Genomic DNA, 17,382 nt, shown 5'->3' with positions numbered 1-17,382 from the left:
GTGACCTAGAAAAAACACACAGAGAAGGGGATAGCAAGGAAGCAAGCCTGCACCTACTCTGGTGTCACATAGTGGAGAAGAGAAAAACTCCCCTGAAAATCCTAAGGATAGGCAGCTCACACAAGTTTATAGTCTGGATTCATGCTACCAACGTGGTCCAAAAATCTTAAGCTGACTTTAATTTAATGTGGTCCCAAGTTGTGTCCCCAGCAGCTAACAGAGGCAAATGCAAACTCTCTATGCAGGAACACATCCTCAATAAGAGACATCAAATAGTTCCAAGATATAAAACTACATGGAAAATGAACACTTCTCAGTTTAAAAACAGACAGGGCATCATGAATGAGAGCAAGAAACGGAGGAAAAAGATAATACAGTAAGAACCAAAAGATTTCAGAGAGCAGAACTTTCAGTCCCAGATTATAAAATAGCTATGTTTAATACGCCTAATAATAAAGAAGTCTGAAAACATAAGCAAGGAGCAAGAGACCAACCAAGCAAGATGAAAAATAGAAGTAATTTCTAGAAATGAAAAATATAATCATTAAAATTAAAAACCCAACAGATGTACCAACCAGCAGATTAGAGGCAACTAAAGAGGGAATTAGTGAACTAGGTAGGCCTAAGGAAATAACCCAGGATCTAGGCCAGAAACATAAAGAAATACAAAGTATGTCAGAGAGGTTTAGAGACATGGAAAATAAAGCAAGAAGATCCAAAATATTTCTAACTAGAGTTCCAAAAGGAGATAAAAGAGAAATGAGAGGGGGTAATACATACTTCAAGGGACAGTGACAGAGAATCATAGAATTCTAGAATTGTATTGATAGAAAAATGCCAATTCTCAGATCCAGGAAGCCCAACAAATCTCAGGAAGGGTAAATGCAAAGAAATACACACCCAGTCACTTCATAGTAAAACTGCAGTTTACACCAAAGAAAAAGACTTTCAAAATACAGTTAATCAAATTTAAAAAGCAGACAAACAGAAAAGACATGGAAACAAAGGCAAAATATCTGACTTCTCAACAGCAACAGTGAAAGCCAAATGACAGTGGAATAAGATATTAAAATGTGCCTTTACCATGAAAGATCCTCACCTAAAGGAATTTCTATAGGATGTATTCTACATTAGACAGAGCAGAGAAATAAGAAAAGATGGTTAACAAAGATTTTAGATAAATTTGAACAAATAGCAATGTTTATTTTACAGAAGGAAAAGAGAGCAGAATAGACACAAAATATTAGCAAACAAATCACATGTGAGTTTGGAGGGGGTGACCAGAGTTAAAACATTCTAAGTTCTTTGTATTTTTCAGAAGGAAAGTAAACTTTTCAATTACCTTTAGACTTTAGTACAGACATAAAGTATATAACTCCCAAGCAAGTGTGTGTTGTTTCTGTGTATGAGAGAGAGGGGATAATGGAATGAGAAAAAAAAGGTTTTTTTAGAAGGCAAAAAAGGAACTTAAAAAAAAAAAAAACGCACAGGGAAGCACATGATACAATGGGCAGAAATATGTCCAAACATATCGATTATTACAGTAAATGTAAACAGACTAAATTTTCAGTTAAAAGACAAAGATTATCAAATTAGGACAAAAAAAGGTTAAAGCCAAAGGACAGGAAAAATTACACCATTTGCCATTTCATTGGCAAATACCAATGAAATCTGGTGAAGATGTCACTAAAAAAAAAAAAAAAGAGTTGTTACATAACAATAAAAGGTCTAATTCATCAGTGTTATGTAACAATTCTACATGTGTATGCATCTAACAACATAGCTTCAAAACACATAATGCAAAATTTTAGGTAAAACTAAAAGAAAGTACAACTTTCAAGTACAACTTTACTTGATTCAGTGTGCAACAGGGAACAGTATTTGAAAAGCTTCCAAATGTCACTAAATTCTGCCATTCTAAAAGAAAAAAAGTTTTTTAATTTCAAACAAACTAATAATAAGGATTTTTATACCCAATAAAACTATGGCTTAAATTCCTACTTTAAGAAGAAAGGTTCAAAATTAATGAGCAAAATAGCTAACTGATATGATAGTTTAAAAATGAATAACAGAGTAAATACAAAGGAAGCAGAAAGGAGAATATATTTAAGGTAAGAGTGGAAATTAATGAAATAAGAGACAAACATATGATATAGATTCAAAGTAAAAAAAATTACTTGGAAAAATAATAAAATAGACAAAGTTTTGGCAAAATTAATCAAGAAAATAAGACAAACACCACTAGGAATGGAAAAAAGGGTGTAACTACATATGCTGCTACCAAGTATACAGAGAGTACCATAAACTTCATGCCAATAAATTAAAAGTTTAGTTGAAGTGGATAAATTGCTAGAAAAAAACAGAACTTACCAAAATTGAGTCAAAAAGAAATAGAAAAATTAAAAGAAATTAAGTTAGCAGTTTAATGACTCCTCACCAAGAAAACACTAGTCCAGATGGTTTTACATGTAAGTTCTGTCAAACATTCAAGGAACAAATAATCTTATGCAAACTATCCCAGTATACAGAAGAAAACTATTTTAAAAGATTTATACATACCTGCTTCATCAAATGATGGTACTTTTTCCATTTTGTGAGTTTGTGATCCCTGTCCTTCTTTCTGAACATTTGTGGAATACGACTTTACTTGATTCAGTGTGCAACAGGGAACAATATTTGAAAAGCTCCCAAATGTCACTAAATTCTGCCATTCTAAAAGAAAAAAATTTTAATTTCAAACAAATTTCAAATAAGGATTTTTATACCCAATAAAACATACCTATGATAAGAGAATAATTTTACAGAATAACAGTAAAACTTTCATCCTGTTAAATATCCAAATGCACAATGCTAAGCCACCCTTTCCATGGAGGTGTTTCATTGAGCCCTAGGTATACAGGGTCTATATTTTGTAAAGGAAAAGAAAATATTTTTCCCCTAATTTGCAAATTTATTTATATGGTAACTTTTAAAATTATATAAAATCAAAATATTTGTATTATTCAGCTGTTCTGAAAGGTCTCTGGCATTTAAAAGATATTCTTTATTTTGAATGCTAGTTGCATGATTAAAAAAATGGCATAATGTACTTTTCAGAATAAGAACTCTGAGAAGGGGAAGGTCAGGAGGGTGTCCTACTCAAAACTACCCTGCATCTTCCTTCTGCTAGATGGAGACTGAGTCATCTTTCATTTCACAATCAATATGTGAATTATATTAATCAGTCATTCATACTGTCACTGATGTTTTTAAATCAGATAATTAGATCAACATTTGGTGAGATTTCTCAGTATATGGGAATTCTAATTGAGGGAAGAATAGAAGACTAATTATAAAGCACTTTAGCTGTTGCATCTGGGTTGACTGTGAGCTTTAGAGGGCTGAAATACAGAAGGAAAATATATTCCACATTTGCATCAAAGTGGTAGAAAAGTAAATCTATCTGTCTCTACTCTCATGTGACCCTCTTGCTTTTATTTTTTTACGCTGAGTACTTAAAACTCGAAAATCTTGTTTAGGTATAATTTATATATTTTCTAAAGTTTTAGGTGAAATAATGAAATTATATCATTAGAAACAGTCAAGTTTCTCCAAGAGTGGAGGGTTAAGCACTTAAGAATTGAAACTTTTCTGGGGCTTCCCTGGTGGCGCAGTGGTTGGGAATCCACCTGCCAATGCAGGGGACATGGGTTCGAGCCCTGGTCCGGGAAGATCCCACATGCCACGGAGCAACTAAGCCCGTGAGCCACAACTACTGGGCCCATGTGCTGCAACTACTGAAGCCCATGCGCCTAGAGCCCGTGCTCCGCAACAAGAGAAGCCACTGCAATGAGAAGCCCACACACCGCAACAAAGATCCAACACAGCCAAAAATAAATAAATGAATAAATTTATAAAAAAAACAAACAACAACAAAAAAACCCCACAACATAAAAAAAAAGTTGAAACTTTTCTAACTGCTGAATAATGATCTTCCCAAAATGTTAATTCATGTATATGCATGTGTAGATTGCCTGCCAAAATCAAGAAAAATAAATTTTTTAATGGCTCAGAGAATTCATCAGGAACAACAATTATTGTGAACACTGAAGATAATCTGAAAAGCATGAGGACATAAGGCAGCGTAAGCATTCACTCAAATTTCAGGCTTAGAACTTGTTTTCTTCAAAAACTTTCTGATGCCAACTTACTCTTTCATTTATTTGGCAAATATTTGTTGAAGGCCAAGTATGTTTTTTTTGTTTTTGTTGTTTTTAATAAATTTATTTATTTTTGGCTGTGTTGGGTCTTCCTTGCTGCATGCAGGCTTTCTCTAGTTGCGGCGAGTGGGGGCCAGTCTTTGTTGCAGTGCGCGGGCTTTTCATTGCAGTGGCTTCTCTTGTTGAGGAGCACGAGCTCTAGGCACGTGGGCTTCAGTAGTTGTGGCACATGGGCTCAGCAGCTGTGGCTCGCAGGCTCTAGAGTGCAGGCTCAGTAGTTGCGGTGCACAGGCTTACTTGCTCCACGGCATGTGGGATCTTCCAGAACCAGGGATCAAACCCGTGTCCCCTGATTGGCAGGCAGATTCTTAATCACTGTGCCACCAGGGAAGTCCCCCAGCATGTTTTTTTGATCATTTGCCTCTACTTATTAAAGGCTGAGTAAAGTGAATATAACGATGTATCTTCTCGCACGTTAAAATATGTAGCTTCCCTGGTGGCGCAGTGGTTGAGAGTTCGCCTGCCGATGCAGGGGACACGGGTTCGTGCCCCGGTCTGGAAAGATCCCACATGCCGCGGAGTTGCTGGGCCCGTGAGCCATGGCCGCTGAGCCCGCGCGTCTGGAACCTGTGCTCCGCAACGGGAGAGGCCACAACTGTGAGAGGCCTGCGTACCACAAAAAAATAAATAAATAAATAAAAATATGTAACCTACCAGCAAAATTAGTGAAGAAAGGGTTAAAGCAAATTCTCCTAAGAAACCCACCCTCCAGGAAAGCATCTTCTTCACCACAGTCACTGGTGTTCCGACTTGTCAGCCCTATTCAAAATATCTTTTGTGATTATTACCTAACAAAAACACTATGACACCAACATTTTTTTTACCCACTGATGAAACACTTCTATAGAGACTGTGCTAAGGTGTTTAAAGAGGGATTACTACAGTCTAAAAATCCTTCCTCAGAAGAGGACAATGTTTTCGTGACTTGATCCTAGATCTTTTTCAAGGTTCTCCTTAATTTTTAAAACGTTATTACAGAAAATTTCAATTATATGCAAAGGTAGAAAAAAACAGTACAATAAACGTACACATACTCATTACTTCAACAATTATCAACTCATGGCCAACCTTGTTTCACCTCTGCCTGCACCTGCATCTCCCCACCTACATATTAATTTGATGTAAATCTCAGACATAAAATAATTTCATTCATAAATATTTCAGTATGCATTCTAAGAGATAAGAACTTTTTAAAACATAGCCATACCACCATTGCAAGTAAAAAAAAAATCCTTAATATCATCAAATATCCTCAATTTCCAATTTCCACTACTACAAGTCATAATTTTTGTGTATGTGAACAGATCTTAATTTGGTCCACATACTACAATTGAATGAGATGTCTTTTAAGTCTCTTTTCTACAGGATATGTGTTTTAGAGCAATTTTTATATTGAAGAAACCAGCTGTTTGTACTAAATTTTTGTCCTGTTTTCCAGTCTGGATTTTACTGATTTAATTCCTATGGTGTTGTTTAACCTGTACTTCTATGTGTTCTATAAATCGATGGATATAAAGGCTTTATCCAAATTCAGGTTCCTTTTTATTAGGACAACACTAAGTGGTGATATGTTCTTTAACCAGGAGCCACATAATATTTGGTTATCTCTATTTGTGATAGTGTCTGCTGTTGTTCAATGCCTAGAATCATTTATTCCTCAGGTGGTTACAAAATGGTGATATTATAGTTTTATCCTTCATTTTTTAGTCAGAATACTTCTACAAAGAGAAAATTCCCTTCATGTATTTGGTTATCCAGCAGTATAGTTCACATAAGAAAGTCAGGCTGTATGCTTAATTTTTTCCCTTTATTTACCAGTTCTCAGAATAATGAGTTCACTACCTACCATCCTGCAATAGTGACACAATAATTTGCATGTGTATGAATCACTATGATTCCATAGATTTAAACATTATTTGATGTATATCAATCCATTTTAGTCATTATCCTGATTTATGTCCAAACTGTCCATCCCGTTTTGGGCCAGTAGGGGTCTATTCAAATTGACTCCTGTGTCCTTTTTGTTTTTGGCCTCTCCCCACGGCTTGTGGGATCTTAGTTCCCTGACCAGGGATCGAACCCTTAACTTCAACAGTGAAAGCGCAGAGTCCTAACCACTGGACCACCAGGGAATTCCCAACTCCTGTGTCCTTCGACACTATCTTAGTAATCTTGATAGCTTCCTTGCTCACCGTTTCAAAAAGTAATTACTTTTTAACTTTAGAAGAATTTTAGGTATCAGCTTTAATTTTTTTTTTTTTTTTTTGCAGCATGTGGGCCTCTCACTGCTGTGGCCTCTCCCGCCGCGGAGCACAGGCTCCAGGCGCAGGCTCAGCGGCCAAGACCCACGGGCCCAGCCGCTCCACGGCACGCGAGATCCTCCCAGACGGGGGCACAAACCCGTGTCCCCCGCATCTGCAGGTGGACTCCCAACCACTGCGCCACCAGGGAAGCCGCTAGGTATCAGCTTTAAAAGTACACATTTGCCATGAATACAAGATTGAAAATTACACAGAAGTTGCAGAATGTTTCTACCTTTAACATTTTATATTCTAAAAAATACACAAGACCACATTTGATTCAATAAAACAGAATACCTAACACATAGCAGTAGAAACTCAACCATTTGTTGAATAAATTACTGAATTTGTTAATTAATTCTAGAAGGCTAGAATTAATTCTAGAATCTAGAAAGACAGTAAAAAAAAGTAACCACCATTCATACCCTTTCTTCAAGGTGACTTCTAAAATAAGCTATGTTATGGTTAGATTAGTCTTTAGTTTGGTGCTCACTACTCTATGGGCCTGGACAAGGAACTTCTCATTGCTGCATAAACAAGGCTGTTCATCGAGACTGCAGAGCTACTGGTATCTTATCAGTCTAGTCGAAACAATCACTTTTCTCTGCTTTTATTTTAATGTTACTGCCTCTGCAACTCCTAATAACATTGCTACTGATCACCCTTTGTCCTCTCTCCAATCTTGTTTGTCACCTACCACTTACTCTGGCTTTTGGAGGAAATTTAGCCTTTTCATACTACAACAATACAAACAATACAAATACAACAATACAAAAAACTCTTTTTCTCCCACGCAAACTGACAATTCTGTCTACTGTGTATGTTGCTTCTGCAATAATAATAACTAAAAACAAACAAAAAGATTTCTTAACGGTTTGAAATGTTTTGCTTCAGGCTAATTTCAGGACCAGAGACAAACCTGCACCTAAGTCTTCTTTTTTTTTTTTTGCGGTACGCGGGCCTCTCCCGTTCCGGAGCACAGGCTCCGGATGCGCAGGCTCAGCGGCCATGGCTCACGGGCCTAGCCACTCTGCGGCATGTGGGATCTTCCCGGACCGGGGCACGAACCCGTGTCCCCTGCATCGGCAGGCGGACTCTCAACCACTGCGCCATCAGGGGAGCCCCAGTCTCTTTTCTTAAGAGACCATTGCAGGGACTTCCCTGGTGGTCCAGTGGTTAAGACTCCGTGCTCCGGATGCAGGGGGACCAGATTCGACCCCTGGTCAGGGAACTAGATCCCGCATGCCACAACTAAAGATCCCGCAGGCAGCAATGAAGACCCTGCAGCACGCAGCTAATACCCAGCACAGCGAAATAAATAAATATTTTTTTTAAAAGGTGAGACCATTGCAGATTGATGGACCTAGAGATTATCATACCAAGTGAAGTCAGACAGAGAAAGACAAATATCATATGATATCACTTATATGTGGAATCTAAAAAATGATACAAATAAACTTATTTACAAAACAGAAACAGACTCACAAATATAGAAAACATACTTATGGTTACCAAAGGGGAAAAGAGGGGAGGGATAAATTAGGACCTTGAGATTAACATATATACACTACTAAACATAAAACAGATACACAACAAGGACCTACTGTATAGCACAGGGAACTATATTCAATACCTTGTAATAACCTACCATGGAAAAGAATCCAAAAAAGAATATATATATATGTATATTCTGAAAAATATACATTCTGAAAAAGAATATACGTGTGTGTGTATAACTGAATCATGGTGTTGCATTAAAAAAAGCAGGAGACAAAATAATACAGCTTGGTTTCAACTATTCAAAAATGCTACTGGTGAAATATCTGGATTATGCATAATTTTTACTCTATACCTTATACTTTTCTGTATGTTCCCCAAATGCCTAAAATTTTAAATTAAAAATACATCCATTGTTAAATTACTTCAAATATTATACTGCTAATAGTAACACACTATCTTTAGTTTACTTTTATGCTTTCAGCTAACAAAAATGCAGGAAAATCCCTCTTATGTCTAATCATCTGGCAAGCAAAAGTGTGACCTAGACCAGGTGGCTCAACCTTCAGGACTATTGCTGATGTGATTTTTCACCAGAACAGAGTAAGCAATAGGGAATCCTTTTTTTTTTTTTTGGAGTATGTAAAGAATATACAACTTCCTGCACTGCATCTTGGCACACCAACTCTGCTGTCTTAATTCTTGTAAATATTTGCTTAGGAAAAGGGGGAAAAATATCAAATACATTAAGGATTTGCCAAGTGCCACTGTACTAAATGCTTTACCTGTATTATCACACTATAATTTATATCCCAAAACATACCTCAAAGCCATCTACATCTCTCCATCTCCATTGCTAAGTACCATGGCCCAACCACAATCCTGTTTGCGTAGGTAACTCTAATTAATAGCCCCCAGTGATCTCCTTATTTACACTCTTCCCTTTCCAATCCATTCTCTACACAGTAGTCAGAATGATATTTTTTAAACACTTGCTTTTTTTTTAAAACCTACAACCCAAAAGGCTATGATGCCTCCCCAATCTCATTTCACACACCCCTCCCCTTCCAACCACACTCCAGCCACAGCACGTTTCCTCCTGCGCCTGAATACAAGTCTAGTCTCTAGGGTTTCTATTTGCTCTGCCTGGATTGCTCTTTGCCCCAGATGTTCACTTGGCTTGCTCATTTTCATTTTTCATGCCTTGGCTCAGTTTCCACCTCCTCAGGAAAGCTGGAGTCCCAGGCCAGCACAGCTAATGAAATGGCCCCTGCTGGCTACCTTCTAGCCCATCACTCTGTTTATTTCCTTTATAGCATTTAGATGTTTTCTCATTCCTCATTTCCAAAAAAGGTGGAAACTGTGTCTGTCTTGTTCAGTACTGCACCACCAGCAACTACAATGCCTGGTACCTCCTTCCTGAATGATCCTCACTCACAAAAACCCTATGAAGCACATACCGTGGTTAACCTCATTTTACAGGTAACCCTATTATTAACCTGAACTACACAGAATCATGCTGTCAGCCTGCCAAAATGGTCTTTTATAACTGTCAATGTTCCTATTAGTTATTTAAGGGGTTAAATTCCCACTCTACTTTTCGTATGGTAATACTAGCAGATTGCAGACATAAATTTAAAACTACAAAGGTCAATTTCTATATTTTTATTTTAAAACTATACTTTTATTAATCTCGGACTTAAGCAAAAGCACATATCTGTTGATTTGGCATATAGTCCTTAAAGGAGCATCTTCCCATCTCAAATCATTGTCAAATGAGGCAAGACATAAATACGTGAACAAATAAAATAAGTGCTTATGCAAAGCCAAAAGAACTTTTTAAAAAAAGGGCATATTTACTAGAGAAACTAAGTAATATTTTTATTATTTACAAGTATATGTTTGTGTAGATCATTTGAAAAACACTAAAGTTAATTAAAAAATTTTTCTAGAGAAAGTCACTGGTAATATCATAGTATATATTCTTACTACATTTTTTCTAGTTTCAAGAGCATTTTCCCACGTCACTAAATATTCTTCTAAATTATGATTTAAAAAAAAATGTTTGCATCTATCACCAGCCCTTAATAACTGTACCAGGGCTTCCCTGGTGGCGCAGTGGTTAAGCATCCACCTGCCAATGCAGGGAACACGGGTTCGAGCTCTGGTCTGGGAAGATCCCACATGCCGCGGAGCAACTAAGCTCGTGCGCCACAACTACTGAGCCTGCGCTCTACAGCCTGTGAGCCGCAACTACTGAGCCCGTGTGTCTAGAGCCGGTGCTCCACAAGAGAAGCCACTGCAATGAGAAGCCAGCACACCACAACGAAGAGTAGCCCCCACTCACCGCAACAAGAGAAAGCCTGCACACAGCAACGAAGACCCAACCAGCCAAAAATAAATTTATAAAAATAAAATAAAAAATAATTGTACCATAACGTTTCCTATTCTTCATAACTGTAAACGTTACCTATTTACCACTATTAATAATAAACTTGTGCACAGATTTTAATATGTATCTGATTATTTCTTGAAAGCAAATCCCTTTAAATAGAATTGTTGGGTGAGAAGGCATATACCTTTAAAGTTCTTTTTTTTTTTTTTTTTTTTTTGTGGTACGCGGGTCTCTCACTGTTGTGGAGCACAGGCTCTGGACGCGCAGGCCCAGCAGTCATGGCTTACGGGCCCAGCCGCTCCGCGGCATGTGGGATCTTCCCAGACCGGGGCACGAACCCGTGTCCCCTGCATCGGCAGGCGGACACTCAACCACTGCGCCACCAGGGAAGCCCCCATAAAGTTCTTTTTTTTTTTTTAAGTAAGGTTTTATTTATTTATTACTTATTTATCTTTTGGCTGCACTGGGTCTTCATTGCTGCACGCGGGCTTTCTCTAGTTGCAGCGAGTGGGAGCTACTCTTCGTTGCAGTGTGTGGCTTATTGCGGAGGCTTCTCTTGTTGCAGAGCATGGGCTCTAGGCATGCGAAATTCAGTAGTTGTGGCTCGCTGGCTCTAGAGCGCAGGCTCAGTAGTTGTGGCACACAGGCTTAGCTGCTCCGTGGCATGTGGGATCTTCCCAGACCAGGGCTCTAACCCATGTCCGCTGCATTGGCCGGCGGATTCTTAACCACTGAACTACCAGGGAAGTCCTAAAGTTGTTTTTAATATAAAGAATAACTGACTTCCAAAACACTGTTCAACTAACTATATGTCCCAATCAGTAGTAAGAGAGTTCCTGCTTTCCTGCATCCTCAATACGAAGAATCACTATGAAAAACTTAGCTAATATGAGACAATGAGTAGTAAATCCTTTAGACTTATATTTCTATGCTTATTAGTAAGTATGGAACATTTTTGCATTTTTATTGTCTACTGGAATGACTTTATGAAACCATTCATTTCCTTTGCCCATTTTTCTACTGGAATGTACGTTGGTTTGTAAAAATTCTTTATAAATTAGGGATACTAACTTTATAAGTGCACTGTGCAATACAGTACTCACTGTTTACTGAGCACTTGAAATGTGGAGTCTGAACTAAGTTGTGCTGTAAGTGTAAACTGGACTCCAGAGACGGTAAGAAAAGATAATGTAAAATATCTCAATAATTTTTATATTGATTACGTGTTGAAATATTTTGAATATACTGGATAAAATATATTAATAAAATTAATTTCATCTGTTTTTACTTTTTAAAATATGGCTATCAGACAAATCAAAATAACATACATGGTTCACATTATATTTCTTTCGGACAGAGCTGCTCTAGAATATTGTCTTGCTTTTTGCCTTTAAATGTTTTCAGTGTTAGTTTGACCCACAGACATATCTCATTTTTAAGTATACAAATGAAGCAGTTGTTTTCTTCAAGATTTCCTCCTCAACTTACTCTTTATAAGTTTTTCCCAGCCACACAGCAGTTTCAGAAGCATAAACTAAACTTTATTTGACAAAGAAAAATATTTATTTTTAGAATTCTTTCTCAAAAGTCCTGCAAATATTTTCTCCTTACATGCATCCAACTTAGTACTCTTAGTACTCTAAAGAGTACTTAGTACTCTTTTTCTAAATTAGTACTCTTTTTCTAAATAAAATTTTTAAGCTTTATCATAATTATGGTTGCCCTTTTAAAAACTGTTTCAATATTTTTGAAACTAAATTTGCACAAACAAGGTTATTTTTTACATCTACTGTTTTTAAGCATGAAAACACATTTTAATTTTTTGGTAATAAACACTGCAAACAACTTTGCAGTCATTCCGACTGGTGAGATAGGTGATTATTATCTGTAGTTCACAGGAGGATGAGACAAAGAGCACATAATTTTCGACTTGACAGCGACAGACAATAATGGATTACAAATTACACTATTTCAACTTCTTTTTACCCACCCTTAAAGGACAGTTTAGACTAAATTCAACAGTCACTCCACGTAATTTAAGTGTAAAATGCCAAAACTGCTTGGTCAATAAAAGCAACTAGGCCAGAAAGTTTAACTGGGGATTTTGGAGTACGGTACAACCAGATGAATCATTTTGTTCACAAGAGAATCAGGTACGTTTCCATTATAGGAAAAATCCACAGTTACACGTTTTTATCACTACCAAAAAGCACCCAAAACAGTGCTGTTAAAATTAACCCTTCCGAAATTTTAAAAGCCAGTTTTTATATTTATTGCAAATAAAAGGACCATATTCTAAAATAATTGCACAGAATAGGCATTATTTTAGCCTATGTTACTTATAAACTTGAATGACTACGACTTCCAATTTCTACTGCAAGGTCACAAACATGCTACAAGTTTTTTCAAACATAAATTTTGGGTAAATGTTTCTGTAAATACTCTTTTCACCCCCAAGACTCTGGGGGATTAGATTAGGGGTGGATTTGGTTCTGTCTCTTCCCTCATTGTTCCTAACAGTTCCCAAGTGTCAAGCAACCTATGGTATGCCAATGACGGCAAAAACGGAGGTAAGCCTAATTAAAACTTGCAAGTTCAAGGTTATTTTGTAAACTGTCAATTTAAATTTGAGTCAGAAACGACATCTGAAAAAGAGGGATAAAACCTCCCGACAACCACTTTTTTCTGCGTTACAGCTCCAGTAGACACTTTTTCACCAAAAAGATTGTTCAACCGAACTGGGCTCATTCAACAATTGTAGGATTGTCATACCCCCATCTTAAAGGATGTCTCGTAAATGTTGCGTAGCAACCCCCAAATTCCTCCTTAGAAAATTTAATAACACAGGTTGGGAGTACGAGAAAAGGAACAGGGTAAGAAAATCTATTCGGTCAAAGTGCTCAAAAGAGGTAAGGCGGTGAGCTCAAAAGACCCTGGAACTTTGTGGAGTCAGCAATTTCGCACTGGCTGCGGGGGGAAGCGGGCGGTCACCGCCGGGCACTGCCATGCTCACGTAATGTTTTATCTGAAACGAAGTGGTCCGTTTCATGGATGCGACCCGGCCCGAGAATTGCCCCCAAATGCCCGCGGGGACCGTGGGCGAGACCAGGATCAGGGAGGCCTGTAGGGGCCGCCGCCGGCTGGGCAGGCTGAACTGCAAAGGCGGAGGTCCGACAAGAAGGTTCTGGGGTTGGGAAAGGGCAAGGCGGCATACTCCCGAGGCGAGGCGCCCGGCGCCGAACCCGGCCTTGTCTTCCAGTCCGGCTTCCGCGGAGTCAGAGGCCGGCGCAGGACACTCACCCTGGAGGTCGCTGGAGCCGCAGGCTGCCGCCCTGCAGCGCAGACGGAGCCGGCAAAGGGAAGACCAGCTACATCTGTGGGCCGCGGCGGCGGCGGCCAAGCCCGGTAACATCCTGGCGGGGCAAAGGCCCCCACTCGAACACCGCTTGCTACCTCCGCTCCGCCGCCGAAACCAACTGACTCCATAGACCGGACACTACCGAACACCAACGCCTGCGCCGCCGCAGGCGGCCTTAGCGAACTCGGAAATGGTAACATTATTTAATGACCTGGCCGCGGATGCAGCGGAAATGACGTACCCGCAGAGCGCGAATCGCGAGATCTTGCCCCGGAAGAACTTGGTAGGGCGTGGCTGCGCAGAAAGTTTGGCGTGTTCGCTTTGTTTTAACGCGCTACTGCGTTTGCACCTTGCTTGGATATCTACAAGTTAATTGTTTGCTTCTTAACCGCCAGGAAAGCCTTGGCAGAAGTGACAGCCGTTGAGGGCTCTGCCTTTTTCTTTTTTCTGGGCTCACTCAGATCCTGGGCCATGGTGTTGGAAATGGGAGGTAAGGTGGGAAGGAAGGACAGTGGCCTTCTGAGCCTCTCCCTCTCCAGAGCCTTTGTGGATAATCCCAAGCCTAGGCTAATTTGTCCTCAGTGCCCTCGGGACCTGGAACACAGTACATCACAACAGCGTTGTGTAGCCATTACCGTGAAGGCAAGTACCCACAGAATCAGTTAACTTGCCCTAGTAACGTTTGAACCTCGGATTCCTGTCTGTAATATACAGTTCTAAGACTTAAACGTTCAGGATTTGTCTGGGTAAAAGCAGATGTGCAGACATGCAAATAGGAGTCAGTTTGGCCCCAGGGAGAAGGAGACGAGAACAATATTCACCAAGCATTAACTGTGTTGTTTATCTGACATGCTCATTCAGGTCTTAGCTCAAACTGGAATGAGGCCTGCCTTGACCACCCTAGCTATTGTAAGGGAGCAAAATTTGCCACCCCAAAATGGGTTTCTTTGGCAAGAGAATTAATTTAGGCTGATTTTCTTTTTTAAGGCCCAAAAGACTCATCACCTTTGACCTTTCCCCTACCTGCCTAAAAGAATATAGATAGAGAACATGTTCCAAGAAGGCAGCTATCACCATAGATAACTGTAGTACACACTAGGTATATAGACAGGGAGGAACCTAGCAAAGTCGCTTGTTAAAATTCCTCTCTGTCCTCTTGTCTCTGTGGGCGCAGCAAACATTTGTTTACCAAACATTTGCTTTTTTGTCTCCTTACCAGTTGCCTTCTTCCCCTTGGAAGCCCCGAACTACTACCCCCAACATCCTCTTTTTTCTTTAGCTGAAGATGGTATTCACGGTGAGGGTTTGGGCCATTTTGGAGAGTTAGTCAGTTTTCCTGGGTCTCTCCCATGTATACATGTTATTAAACTTTCGTTTGATTTTCTCTTGTTAATCTGTCTCATGTTAATTTAATTCTTAGACCAGCTAGTGTAACAGGGAAGAGCCAATTTTGACTCCATGTTGGATCTGTTTCTTCGACTTTAGCCTTTGCTTTTCGTTGCTTTTGTTATTAAAATCATACATGATGGCCTGCCTCAGGGAACCCTACCCACCTGTGAATGTCCCCGAGCCTGGCCATTCCAGGAGATGTTTTGCAAGACTGATGGCCCTTTTTACTTTACTTCCTTCCCACCTCTCCCTCTCTATTCTGCCTTTTTACTTTACTTCCCTCTCTGACTCTATAAAAGAAACTTACATCCAGATTACCATAAGGTGGTTATTTTGAGACACTAGTCTGCCATCTTCTCCGTCTGCCAGCTTTCCGAATAAAGTCGTGTTCCTTGCCTCAACGCCTTGTCTCTGATATATTGGCCTGTCGTTCGGTGAGCAGAGAGCGAGCTTGGACTCAGTAACACTAGGACTTAGAAGCGTAGAGGAAAATTTCTTCCTCCCGACGCTATAATAGGCCTGTTTATTATCTACCCTGTTGCCCTGTATACTTTTCTTCAAAATGTCTATAGATATTTGAAATTATATATGTATTTATTTTTTTATTTTCTGTCTCTCAATAAAAAATAAACATCGTGATGCTGGAATCTTGTGTTTTGCACACTGCTGTTTCCAGGGGCTAAAACAGTGCCTGACACAAATAAATTAATCGAATGGAATGCATGATGGTTTGTTTTAAAATTAATGAGTCATTTAACTGTAGTATTACTGTTGTCGAACCCAAGTTCGTGTGTCCTATGCACAAAGAGGCCAAACAAACCAAGACGTAGGAGTCTGGAGCAGAGAAGGGTTTATTGCAGGGCCAAGCAAAGCCGTAACTCCCTGAATGTTTTCAGGGAAGAGTTTCTACAGGCAAAATTCGGATGAAGGTCCGCAGGGTGTGTGACCTTCCTCTGATTGGTTGGTGGTGAGGTAGCAGGTTGAGATTGAGATTCCAAGAATCTCAATCATCAGCCTTCTGGTTCCAACCAGTCTAGGGTCCACTTGGCTTGTGCTCAGCCGGAAGTTACCATCCTCCACCTGGGTGGGGAGCCTTAGTTCCTGTAGAACTCAGAGATATATTGTTATGTATATCTACTGAGTAGGAACCAGGACCCTGCTTTATTGTTGCACCATTGTTTCTTGACCGCTTCTCCTTTGTTTCTGCATTCCTTCACTTCCCTAATTAGTAACTTTGAATAACTCGTAACTTGGAGAGGGTCTGGGAGGCTGTAGCCTTTTTCCTATAAGTAAGAAACAGGGGACATGGAGAGGCCCCACAGGGTCCTGCTCAGTTTCACTACAAAATAACTAGTTCAAGGGGAAATAAATTAGTATGTTCCCAATTTTAAGAGAATCAACACAGTCTTTTATGCTGATTGAGAAAGTACAACCAGATTAGTGAGGTGACAGTGATTAAATTATCACAAGAATGGTAAGCAATTTAACTTCCTATGACAAACACAGATTAAAACATTAAGTGGTTAAACATTAAAAAATGCTGTTCCTGGGACTTCCCAGGTGGCACAGTGGTTAAGAATGCACCTGCCAATGTAGGGGACACGGGTATGAGCCCTGGTCCGGGAAGATCCCACATGCTGCAGAGCAACTAAGCCCATGCGCCACAACTACTGAGCCTGCTCTCTAGAGCCCGTGAGCCACAACTACTGAGCCCATGTGCCACGTGCTCCACGACAAGAGAAGCCACTGCAATGAGAAGCCCGCGCACCACAACGAAGAGTAGCCCCCACTCGCCGCAACTAGAAAAAGCCCATGCGCAGCAACAAAGACTCAACGCAGCCAAAAATAAAGAAATTAATAAATTTTTTTTTAAAAAATGCTGTTCCTTAAATATTTATAACCTCAAGATTACGGAAAAAATCTGAATATTACTCGAAAGTTCTTATCCTTTCCTTATAAGTAGATTTTAGCAGAAATCCAGCTTTATGATATAAAATACATAAAGGCTTAACTCTAATTTTATGGTAACTATATGTTGCATTAGCCTTTATTGCTAACTTAAATGCCTTGGATTCTTAAAGTTGACCCCTAGTTTCAACTATCATTTTAATCAAGACTGGTCAAAACTTCATAGGATTTACTTTTATGTACAATAGGATTTTAATTTTTCTTTATATGTATTTT

The 17,382-nt window shown here is 39.3% G+C and overlaps 1 protein-coding gene across 2 annotated transcripts in view; it reads right to left on the bottom strand.

Annotated features, from left to right (window-relative positions):
• Positions 1-13,969, bottom strand: part of SLC30A9 (solute carrier family 30 member 9) — a 74,218-nt gene extending 60,249 nt beyond the window's left edge. For both annotated transcript variants that reach the window (XM_082838551.1, XM_082838552.1), the window contains exons 1-2: positions 13,752-13,969; positions 2,560-2,712 (exon numbers count right to left, since the gene is read on the bottom strand). In XM_082838551.1, coding sequence (XP_082694677.1) covers positions 2,560-2,712; positions 13,752-13,863 — 265 coding nt within the window. In that variant the 5' untranslated portion in view covers positions 13,864-13,969. The remainder of the gene's footprint in view (positions 1-2,559; positions 2,713-13,751) is intronic.
• Positions 13,970-17,382: the final 3,413 nt, after the last annotated feature.

This window comes from Leucopleurus acutus (genome assembly GCF_964270905.1).
Source record: "Leucopleurus acutus genome assembly, chromosome: 4".
Classification (NCBI taxonomy): domain Eukaryota; kingdom Metazoa; phylum Chordata; class Mammalia; order Artiodactyla; family Delphinidae; genus Leucopleurus; species Leucopleurus acutus.
The sequence above is the reverse complement of the archived record's forward strand: the minus strand, read 5'-3'. Positions and strand labels throughout refer to the sequence as shown.